Raw genomic sequence first — 12,577 nt, forward strand, 5'->3', positions numbered from 1 at the left:
CATGATACCACCTACATGTTTTGTTTGTCTTTAAGGTGCTACTTAAAGGAGCTACTTAAACAATGCTACTCATTGTTTTTTTTAACTTTTACCACACATTGTGATAGGCATGTGTAGGACCCACGGATCTTGACAGTTGTGTTGTGAAGGAACAATAATCACTGTAGCAGTGGAGATAAGTCTACCTTATCCACCTTGTCTCTAATATCCTGGAATCAACATGGCTCCAAAAACACTGCGTGCAACTTTTCATTTTGGGAACACAAAGTAAGTGAGGTTCGAACAAAATTAGTTCTCTAATTTTTAAGCTGGTCAATAATTTGAGAAATTTTCCTGGCTTTTTTAGTAATTCAAATTAGTCATTAGATCATTTTAAACAAGAGGACAACAAACTCAGTTAATAACTTTGTGTTACTGAAATAATTTTTTAACAAACTTGGTACGTTTTGTAGGTCTCATTAAGACTTCAAATCAAATGAAATCCAAAGGATGTGGTATATAAATTCCACTTAATTTATAACAAGATTACATTTTAAAACCTAACTTCCAGATGTCAGAGCTTTCAACCTAAATTCTGTTTTGAGCATCTGATTTCTCAACACTACCTGTGCATTAAGGCTAAATCTGGGTGAATTTTCATAAGGACAGCAAAAAGAATTCCCTCGTGCCACTTAAAGAAACAGATGTAAGTTTAAAAAAAAGTGGCAAAACATACTTTTTTTCCCTAATCTCATTGTCAAAAGCAGCTGAACTATATTTTGCTGAAATTTCCCCCAAAAATGCAGCCTGCAGAAGGTACTTGGTATGGAAAATTGCATCACAACCTGCTATAACTGAGCAAAGATATAAGCATGGGAAACATGGTCTTTTAATTAAAAGTGTTACAGAATCTTACGTGTATACAGTTCCCAAATTATATCTGTAATATAGCTGAAACTAAAATTAAGTTTTTTTTAGTGGCTTGCAAAGGTCTTGAACTAAATCCAAAATGTTAGTCATGTGCAGGAGTGAACTCTGGAGTTAATACTGCTCTGCTTTTATTTAAAAAAAAAAAAAACCACACCTGAATATAGCCCATTTATAACTAAACAATATTTGTTTTTCTTTATGCTCTAAGTGGAATGTGTCTATTGTGCATACACAGAATGTACGGGGCTCAGTCTTGGCTTTGATTCATACTGGCATAGTCTCAGAAAAATATCCTTACCTGAGTTGATAATAGTTACAGCCAAGAGTGCATTAAAGGATCTGAAGACAGACATATCTCTGATATCTCTCCCTATAAAGGAAACTCTGTAGCCCGTCCATATCTAGTATAACATGTAAGTAGCAGCAATGCAACTTACCATGTACAAAAGAACTACATAACCGAGTTAAGTGTAAAATACAAGGTATTCTGATTACTATCTCTAAATAAAGAGAGTAAATAAACTTTATAACTATCTTGCATATAAATAATATCAAATAGGAAGTTGCCATCTTGACCAGGATTTTCATCACCGATTAAAATAGGATATGTATGAACAGCTGAATATGTGCAAAACTGAAAAGAAAACTTTAAAAAAAACCCTAGAAACAGAATTGAAGTATGAAGACCTTACTGGGAAAGATCAGGATATGGAAGTTGATATGAAGAGTTATGGAGACAGTGAACTATTTACTCATATATATAAAAAATTAATAAAATTCAATTATTCTTATTTAATACCATCACTGATTTCATATGTAAAGCCCTGATCCTACAAAAACTTAATCACATGAGTACATTAATACTCCTATTCAAGGCAGTTACACAACTACCACCCTTCTGCTCCTGCTGATGAGGCACTACCTTTAGAACTGGGTATCCCAAAACCATGATCTCCCTAAAATAACTTTGTGATCACCCAGCAACTACCTTTTAGGTCAGAACCCACAATTTGAAAAATTCTGGTCTCCCCCGTGAAATCTGTATAGTACAGGGTAAAAGCACATAAGATTTCAGGGTCCATGATGAGTTTTTCACTGCAATGAATTTGGTAGGGCCCTGCCTGTCTTGCAATGTATTAAAATCAAGCTCTTTAGCTTCACTGATTAGCCCCCACCACAATCTTCCTCCCTCCTATATAGCTGATCTAATTTCTCTTAGTATCCCCTTTCCCTATCATTCCCTCTTATGCTTCTTCCAACTCTTACTCCTACATTCAGTTCTTATTCCCACTCTTTTGTGCTCTTTCATATTTCCTTCTGTACCCATAAATTTCCTTTTCCTTAAAACCTCTTCAGAGAAATTTATCCTCATAATTAATAATGTCTAAACCTTCCATCTATGAGTCCAGTCCTGCAATCGCAACAATGAAGTGTTTATTTCCACAAGTAATTCCATTTGTTTCATGGAAATAAGCACTTTAAACACAATAAAACTTGTTTATAAGCATAGCTTACATTTAAGTATGCTAGAAAGTGTTCTTTAATTAAAAAACAAGATGCTGTTCAAGCCTATATTAAGGTTCATTTTTAAGATGGGCAATTTAATCAGTACCATGTAACTACTCCAAATACTATTTGAATTACGTAAGCACTCAGGTAATATCTACAAAAATATATAAAGTGGCTTATATTTTATAATCGGCACTGGTAACTAATAGGATATTTGAGTCACTTTAATGTAGCTCTGAAATTCTTTTTTTGTAAACTTCTGAGTAAATGAGGTTTAAAAGAAAAAGGACGAGTGTAACAGCATGAGAAAACAAATGAATGATCTTACTAAAAACTTTCAGTCAAAGACCTTGAACAAGAAGATTAAATACAAAACAGTTTACTATATTTGCTTTATGTACACATAAGTTTATAATTAAAAAAAATGGTCAGGTGAAACTATAATGACCAATTTCCATTTTGTTAAATAAAGTATACCATTTCCTACCACATTCTGGGAAGGAGATGCACCACTTTAATTATTGAGAACTGCTAGATAATAGTTTTTAAAATTGTTCTATTTACAGCAATCACATTTTCTGCATTTATCACTTTAAGAAACATAGCATCTTTACCTGCGTTTACTAGCTGCCCAATCCTTAAATTTCAGTCCTGGTAACTCCATCCAGTCTCCAAAACTGATTGTCAACATGGAATCTTCCATAGTCTATGAGAGAGGGGGAAAACATCAAACTAAATGGATCAGGTAAATTTTAAAATTATTTTAAAAGAGTATATTTCTTCTAAATATTGTGTTAATCTATAAATAAAAAAGATTATGTTGCATCAGTGTGTGGACTTCAAATAAAACAAGAGCTCACGTTGCGCTTAGGAAATAAAGTATGCAGTTTGATCCAGGAATGATACATTTTGTTTAATTTAATGGAGAGAAGTAGATGAATTACACATGAGGAAGGTGCAACTGGAAAGGGGGAAAAGGAAGATATTGCAAACATGGAACTAGAAATAAGAAAAACAAATGCTAGGGGAGCAATAAAATATGAGATTTTTTAAAAAATCTAAAGATTTAGGGCTTTATTTATTAGTGTCTGATAAGCAAACAAAGGACAGGTGGAAAACAAAAAGGGGGATGGTGGAGAGCACCATTCGAAACTTTCAACAATTAACAAGCTCGATAAAGCAGAAAAGGCAGAAGTTTGGGTCTCTTAGGATTTGGGAAACAGGATTACAAACTGTAAATTTCATTCTATTTCCATCAAAATCCACAGGAAAAAAAAACCCCTCTCAATGATTTCAATGGGTGCTAATCAAACTCTACAAGACGTACATGTAGGAGGAAATATTACACCAAAAAATAAATCATAGAATCATAGAATAATAGGACTGGAAGGGACCTCGAGAGGTCATCGAGTCCAGCCCCCCACCCTCAAGGCAGGACCAAGCTCTGTCTACACCATCCCTGACAGATGTCTATCTAACCTGTTCTTAAATATCTCCAGAGAGGGAGATTCCACCACCTCCCTTGGCAATTTATTCCAATATTTGACCACCCTGACAGTTAGGAATTTTTTCCTAATGTCCAATCTAAACCTCCCCTGCTGCACTTTAAGCCCATTACTCCTTGTCCTGTCCTCAGAAACCAAGAGGAACAAATTTTCTCCTTCCTCCTTGTGACACCCTTTTAGATATTTGAAAACCGCTATCATGTCCCCCGTTAATCTTCTTTTTTCCAAACTAAACAAGCCCAGTTCATGAAGCCTGGCTTCATAGGTCATGTTCTCTAAACCTTTAATCATTCTTGTCGCTCTTCTCTGTACCCTTTCCAATTTCTCCACATCTTTCTTGAAATGTGGCGCCCAGAACTGGACACAGTACTCCAGCTGAGGCCTAACTAGTGCAGAGTAGAGCGGCAGAATGACTTCACGAGTTTTGCTTACAACACACCTGTTGATACAACCTAGAATCATATTTGCTTTTTTTGCAACAGCATCACACTGTTGACTTATATTCAACTTGTGGTCCACTATGACCCCTAGATCCCTTTCCGCCATGCTCCTTCCTAGACAGTCGCTTCCCATCTTGTATGTATGGAACTGATTGTTCCTTCCTAAGTGGAGCACTTTGCATTTCTCTTTATTAAACCTCATCCTGTTTACCTCTGACCATTTCTCTAACTTGCTATGGTCATTTTGAATTATGTCCCTATCCTCCAAAGAAGTTGCAACCCCACCCAGTTTGGTATCATCTGCAAACTTAATAAGCGTACTCTCTATCCCAATATCTACATCATTGATGAAGATATTGAACAGTACGGGTCCCAAAACAGACCCTTGCGGAACTCCACTTGTTATCCCTTTCCAGCAGGATTTAGCACCGTTAACAACAACTCTCTGACTACGGTTATCCAGCCAATTATGCACCCACCTTATTGTGTCCCTATCTAAGTTATATTTGCCTAGTTTATCAATAAGAATATCATGCGAGACCGTATCAAATGCCTTACTAAAGTCTAGGTATATGACATCCACCGCTTCTCCCTTATCCACAAGGCTCGTTATCCTATCAAAGAAAGAAATGGCCAAGTATAAAAAGAGATCCTGTTACCTAAAAGAGTGGAGTTTAAAATGTACTGAATATGATAAGATTTAGAAGAAAATGTGAACTGAAATAGAAGACTAGGAAAAAACAGTGTTCCCTTTAAGCCGTGTGCTTATGCAGCCACTTAGGAGAGATTCAAATGCCTCCCAGCTGATTAGCAGAGTGCCCACAGCTCAGTTATTTTGTTTCTACCAGTGGTGCATTTGTGCACGTGTCTCAGTGCACATACAATTTTTACTGCACATGGATGGAAAAAATCTATATATGGATGGAAAAGATTACAGGGAACATTAGTGGAGAAGCTACTGTTTGCCTTCCCACCATTTGTCTATCTTGCATATTAAGCTTGTAAGCTTCTTGGGATAGAGGTTGTCTCTTACTATGTGGTTATACAATGCCTTGTATGCTGGGGCCTTCAATGTTACTCAGGGTTTCTAAATGCTACTGTAATGAAAATACCAAAAAATAAGAAACCTTTCAGATAAGAGGATTAGATAATATCAGTTCTAGATGGCAATCTTATAGAAATGACATTGGAGGATGGACTCTCTCTTCTGGATAACTCAAGAGTGGTCAGCCTCAGGGGCATTCCTCAGTTGGAAAAATATTCTACCCATATTATTTTATTTGTCACACTGAAGATAGTATATTGTATGGCTCCAGAAAGCAAAGTTATCTTTTTTTAGCGTCTAAACTGCACAATCTTAAATCAGGAAGTGTGAAAGGACTCAATGTGTTTTAGAAAGGAGGAACAGTGGAGGAATAGATGCAATGAATTCATGATACAGATGTGGGTTGGCCATTATAATAGATAAATATATGGACATACAGAAACAAGTGGATAAAAACAGACAGCTTTATAATGCTAGGAAGCAAGAGAGGCATTGCAAACTGTTTAAGGATGTCCCACATTAAACAAGACCTCATCTTTCCTTTCAACAGCACTGTTTCTCTTACACACACACTATTGCCAAGGGTTAACTTTTAAAATAACCCATATGTGAAAGTTCAAACCAAAGAGCCAAACAGCATCAAAATTCAGAACAGGTGGTCCGCAAAGAGCCATAGAATGATGCCCCCGTTTCCATGGCTGGAGAAGCAGCGCTATGGCCCGGGCAGTGCTAGTGAACAACTACCTTTAGCCCTGCCTCTTGGACAGTAGGAAGGATAAAGGGGCACCTGAAGGTAGGGAGATTGGAGGGCATAAACCTCCCGCCCACCCTTGGGAAACCTACCACCAGCTTATCAGAGGATAGAGTTGGCAAGTTATTTCCACTTTAATTACAAAAATATGTCAGTGAAAGTTTAAAATAATTCAAATGATAGCTAATGAAGATGACAAAGGAGCCCACATTTAGGCATAACAACCTTTTGCACTTCTACAGTGTCCTCCATAAAAGGATGAGTGCTTTGAGAAACACATTCCAAATCCCATATAATCAAAGAAGAAACAATATAAGGCATTACCACCATTGTTTTATAGAGTTTAGATGATCTGATGGTCTCTTCTGGCCTTAGTTCAATCTGTATCCCACAGATCATTAAATACTGACCCTAATAACTTGGATTATTAAAAGTACTAATTAGGCTAAGATACTGTGTGCTACAGGGACAGAACAGGACAGACTGGGGCACCATCAATGCGCTAGGCCTCTGCAACAGCAGGCAATTGATTAGTTGAGAAATGCACAGATGATCTCTGCAGGCAATCCACATTCCACACTGCAGAGCAAGATGAAACCCATCCAAAATCCTTGTCAATCTGACCTGACTGAAAACTTTTTTTCAACCTCAGATCTGGAGATGAGTTTGAGCATGTGAGCAAGACATGCCAATCATTCAAGAAAGAGGATTTTCTGTACCATCTCAAAACACTGGTACACACCATTTAATGTCCTGTCTCAGGCTGAGCCAATCCCTGATGCTTATGAGGAAGGAGGGAGCAGCTCCCCACCCAGAAAAAAAGCCAACCACAACCCTGAATATTTAATTTGGCTAACTGTGCACTACAGGGGAAATTTCCACCTGATCCCTGCAGGTGAATGAATGAATTCCTGAAGCATGGGACTTCATTATACTCAGCCTTAATAGAGAGCTGTCAATACGAGCACCCATTAAGTACATTGCACAGCTCTCATTCTCCCTGGGGCCTATGAAGGGAAAGAATAAAACAGGGAGATCTGCACTCCAATACTGGAAGGAAAACCACCATAACTGCCCAGCCCAACCCACTGCATACCTTACCCATTGAATTTCTCCCAGAAGATGGATTAAAGCATATATATTAGAAAGATATCTAATCTTATTTTAAAGACTTCCAACAATCCTGAGTCCATCATTTTCCCAGTAAGGTGTCTTCATATTCAATCACTCTTACTGTCAGGAAAATTTATGTTATTTTAACAGTGAATTTTGTCGAATTAAAACTTCCAGCCACAGGAGCCTTGTTATGCCTTAGTCAGCATGTTTGAAAAGCCTCCCACAGTACTAGATACCTTTTCCACAAGGGAGATGGGAGAAAACTTCTTGCGCTGTCCCATCCCAGGCCAATCAGAGTCAGGGGGGAAGCACAAGAAGTCTCCTGGCCCTGCCCCTTCCACTCGAGCCCCGCCCCTTCCAGGATAGCCTGAGGCCACTTCACAAATTTCTGGTCAAGGAAATGTCTTCTTGTGGAAATGGTCAGCAAAAGTATTTCCTCTGTCAGTAATGTGTGCTGTCTGTCATATGGCCTGCTTCCTATTCTGTTAGCAATTGCAAAATAATCCTATGTCAGCTAGAGCAATTGCTTATTTTACTAATATTACTTACACATGTATGTCTTTGTAATACAGTTTAGCACAGAGGCGGGCTATAATTTTTAGAAGGGGGGGCCACTTCAGAAATGCTGTATTACAAAGACAGCAAAAACGTATGAAATACATGTAAAAGTAAAATAAGCAATTGCTATATCCGACATAGGATTATTTTGCTATTGCTAGAAGAAGGGGAAGTGGGCCATATGACAGCACACATTACTGATAGAGGAAATACCTTGCTGACCACTTCCATAAGAAGTAGTCAGCAAAACGTTTCCTTTATCAGTAATGTGTCCCCTCTATCAGTAATCTAAGCTATTAAAAAGTTTGATAATCCCTCTAGCAGATCTGACAAACATATTTTAGATGGGTGTGGGTGTCTGTCTATGAGTCCATTGTTCAAGAACTCTTTCTAAATGTTAAGAGCTAGAACCACCAAATTTGGTATGCAGCTTCTTCGTAACCAAACCCTGATCTTGTTTTAAGTTAGGATGTGCCAGAACAACTAGAAGCACTGGGAAGAGACTGTTTTCCATAACACAGAAAGGGAGGGTTTGTTCAGAGGGACCTGATACTGAGAGTGGCCACTGGGGGCAGCGAGCCCGCAGGGGAGAGCTATCTTGCAGCGTGTTCATTGGGGGCAGCCATAAGTACATTGGGAGCAGCACAGCTGACCCCAGGCGCTGCCCCTTTGAAATGCAGCAGCATTTCAAAGAGGCAGCACTGCCCGGAGTCAGCTGGGGACTCCAGCTGATCCCAGGATCCTACTATGCTGCCCCTGGTGGTGTTTCAAAGGGGCAGCACCACGGAAATGCCTGCGATTAATATGTTTAAAAAGTCAACACGTTAATTGCGCTCTGTGTTAATTGTAGGTGTTAACGCACATTAACAGCCCTAGAAAAGACCTATGCTGGATGCAACCTCCCCCGCACTGAGTCCTTCCTCATCCCCCAATCCTTACCCTCACAATCCCTCCTTTTCCAGAGTCCTGTACTAACCCCACACACACATCCCCAAGGTCCTACCTGATTCCTGAAGCCCCCACACCACCAGCTCCCTGCCCTGAAGGACCCAGCAGCACCAGGTAAATCTTAATAGACATATGTTTGAGACTACTGTATCCAATTTATAACTGTTATTTATACCTCTGAGCCAGGGAATGCAAGCCTTCTGGCTGGGGAGGATTACCAAAAAACTTTTTTTTTAAACTAGACTCAAGATGGAACAATTAATGCAGAGCCTGGGACAGGCTGATAAATCCAAAGAAATACAACCCTGCGTGGTGAATTGCATATACTGATACAGACCAAGTTCAAGAGATCCAGGAAACAGAAAGAGCTTGTAACACAAAGAGCCTGTATGAACTGACCTGGGGAAAAGGTTCATTTTGATTCATCAACCTGGCATGATTTTTTAACCAAGACAGAAAAAAAACAGCTGATGGGTTTGAAAGATAGGAATCTGCCAAGGTTTCTATAGAACACATGAAAGATATATAATATGCTTAAACACGTGTTTAGACCTTTTGTTGCTTAGGATATGTTTTCTCTGTAATACTTCTCTCCTAAAATAAATGTACTGTGCTCTGTGTAAGGCTGTTTGATCACTTGTGAACCAGTATCTTTACCCTTGAGAAAGCAAATCCTAAACTGCAGATGCTGGACTAGGTCAGGAACCACTGGGCTAATCAGTGAATTGCCAGCAGCCCATCTGAAGGGAGAGGGAGTAGGTTCCAGCCCAGAGAGAAGTGGCGATTAGAGGCCCCAGACCTAAGGAGGCATTCCCGATCATGGAAAGGGTCAGAGGTGCAGTTACACAGTAATTACAACACAATTATGCATAAGCCACATCCACACTCTTGTCTTTGGTACCCTATACTTCCTCTTCCATCTCATGCAGTCCTTGCAACCCACCAATGACACAGAAGCATTTCTCATAAAAGGTAGGGCCTCCCTGTACCTTAGGGGTTTTCAAAGATCCTCAGAACAATTTTTTTTTTTTTTACATTTTAACAAAAATATATTTAAAAAGTCGAAGACTAATCTGCTGTGCCATGGACATAAAGTAGAGTGAATCAAAACTGGAGTCTAGTAATGCCTAAAAAGGTTTCTGTCAAGACCGAAAACTGAAAGGACAGTTTTGCTTTCTGCTTCTAATGACCTGCTCGCTATGCTCGCCAACCCCCCTCTCTGGGGGTAGATGTCTGGCCGGGGGAAGGAGCAGGCTGGGGGTGAGGGGTCTTGGTGGAAGGGATGGGTGAGGGAGCTGGGTGTGCGAGGTCTCTGAAGTGTGGTGAGGGGGTTGAGGATGCAGGGTCTCACGGGGGGGGGGCTATGAGCAGGTGAAGGGTGTGGGAAGGGTGTGTGACTGGGGGGCAGCCACATGGCTCCAGTCTTGTCCTCCTTGCCCTCCAGCGAGGGCTCCACTCATCCCAACCCTCCAAACCCCACCCAGAAAAGCCCCAACCATCCTCCAGGCCAGAGAAGCCCCACACCTGCTGCAGGCCTCACTATCAGGAGAAGACCCAAGCATTACTGCGTGCGCACGCACGCACGAACGCACACGGAGCCCTGGGCCAGCTGCAGCTGTGCTTCTGCTCCCTAGACATAACCTGCTCTGGGGGAAAAGCATCTCCTCAAAGAAGAGGAGCATCTCCTCAAAGAAGTTGTCTAGGGGCAACTGAGTAGCAAATACCACTGGGTTGGGCCTGGGAATGGGAGGACAGGTTGCAGGCTCTGAAAAGAGCGAGGCTCTGGCAGGCAACCCTCAGCGCGTTCCAGATGGTGTGCCCCCCCTATCCGTTGGCCCTCAGAGCCATCCAGAATGTGTGGCTCAGGGCTCCAGCCACTGCTGCAGTAGCAGGAACCAGGAACTCTGGGACAACTACATAAGAACATAAGAATGGCCATACTGGGTCAGACCAAGGGGCCATCTAGCCCAGTATCCTGTCTGCCAACAGTGGCCAATGCGAGGTGCCCCAGAGATAGGGAACACAACAGGTAATAATCACGTGATCGCTCTCCTGTCATCCATTTCCAGACAAACAGAGGCCAGGGACACCATTCCTACTCATCCTGGCTAATAGATTCATGGAGGTTAGGTCCATCAGTGGCTATCTAGCTCTTTTTTGAACCCTGCTAAAGTCCTAGTCTTCACAACATCAACTGTTGCCTTCTCCCTCTCTCCCACCAGCAGGCCTGGGTCTGGAAAGGGAGATGCACCTGCAGTTGGCCTGGGGCTCCTGGACAGTTTGAGGACTGGGGTTGCAACTGTCCAGGGAGTCCTCTGTTGGATGGGGGATTGTGGCAGGAGACAGGAGGCTCCTGTCACTGTCCTGGAACTGGAATTGCTATGGGCACACCTGGGACAAAGGCTGGGCAGGACTGGAGGACACACTGGGTCAAGGCTGAGCCGTACTGTGCATGGTCCATGCTTGGCCAGGCTGAGCCAGGGGCCAGACTGCATAAGCTGCTTGGACTCAATCCCCACTGTGACAAGCCATGATGGCTCCGAGCGGGCAGGGGCTGTCCCTGGCACTCCCTCCCAGGACACGGCCTGGTTCCACTAGTGGGCACTGGCCGCTGTCGCCACCCCCAGGGCTAGGCCTCTTCTGTGGGGAAGAGCTGCAGCCAGGCTGCACATGCGTTGTCTGCAGAGCCAGGCAGCAGCAACAATGGCTCCACAATGACGGCTAGCTCTAACGGTTGCTATTGACATTGCGGCGTGCAGTGGATTCTGCCGAGTGCCCAGCAGGGAAAGCTATTAGTCCTGCACAGGAGCACTCCTCCCCCACTGCCGGCTCAGGAGCCATGGCTCAGGAGCTATGGCCCAGGCCACCACCACTGCCTTATGCTGGGCTCACGGTCCCTCCCGCCCCACCACAGTACCGGGGAGGAGAGGGAGGGAGAAGCCAGGGCAGCTAAGGGCAAATGAAGGGTCTGAGGGATGCAGAGTGACATGATGATGTCACTATCGTCCCGCAGGGAAAGTTTTTATATATATAGTGAGAGATTAGTACCATACTGTTTGGACTCACAAAGCTGCAGCGACATAAACACATCAAAAGGTTTTTAATATATTCAAAATATGAAAAAAAAGCACACATACCTGTTCTAAAAGTTTAAAAATAACCAGCAACTACTATATTGGGATTTAACCTAAAAGTATCATATCCTTTTAAAATTACAGAATTTTTTTATAAATTACTTATCTATTAATAGACACATTCAGAACAAAAAATCCCGGGATATTAGTATTAAAATTCTGAATCAGACTTGCAACTATTAAGTCAGCAATGTGGTTGATTTTTATGAATCAAAATTCTGAGTGTAGTCTGGTAGTGGAGCATAAAAATATGCAAACAGATAAAAACACTTCTGTTTAATAAATTAACATGCAAGAGTAATAGGGCCTGTGGAGCTGCTGTGTACCTACAACAAAAGCTTTCAAATACACTCTATTTTCAGTCCCAAAGTTATCAATGTTCCATACAATTGTAGTGTCCCCTCACTTTTACTGCTGGACATTATTTACATCAAAAATAAAGAATCAGGAAATTGAAGTAACAGTTAATTTTGCTAGCAAATGAATCCCACAGCATTTTAAAATTCCCTAAATATGTACTTAGGCCCTCATTTTACATATTGTCAAACATGTGGGCTTTGGTAGGTCAAAAGGTTGCATCTGCAATTCCCATGAACATCTACAAATCATCCCCATACTAAGGCCCTGCCCTATTCCAGGAGTTTTGGTTGAATTTAGCTGCA

The 12,577-nt window shown here is 41.4% G+C and overlaps 1 protein-coding gene across 1 annotated transcript in view; it reads right to left on the reverse strand.

Moving 5' to 3' along the window:
• The window catches only part of OSGIN2 (oxidative stress induced growth inhibitor family member 2), a 38,985-nt gene that overhangs the window by 11,062 nt on the left and 15,346 nt on the right, over positions 1-12,577 (reverse strand). Inside the window, exon 5 of the mRNA XM_075920422.2 lies at positions 3,033-3,124. Coding sequence (XP_075776537.2) covers positions 3,033-3,124 — 92 coding nt within the window. The remainder of the gene's footprint in view (positions 1-3,032; positions 3,125-12,577) is intronic.

Source organism: Pelodiscus sinensis, chromosome 2 (assembly GCF_052426305.1).
Source record: "Pelodiscus sinensis isolate ZL-2025 chromosome 2, ASM5242630v1, whole genome shotgun sequence".
NCBI lineage: Eukaryota > Metazoa > Chordata > Testudines > Trionychidae > Pelodiscus > Pelodiscus sinensis.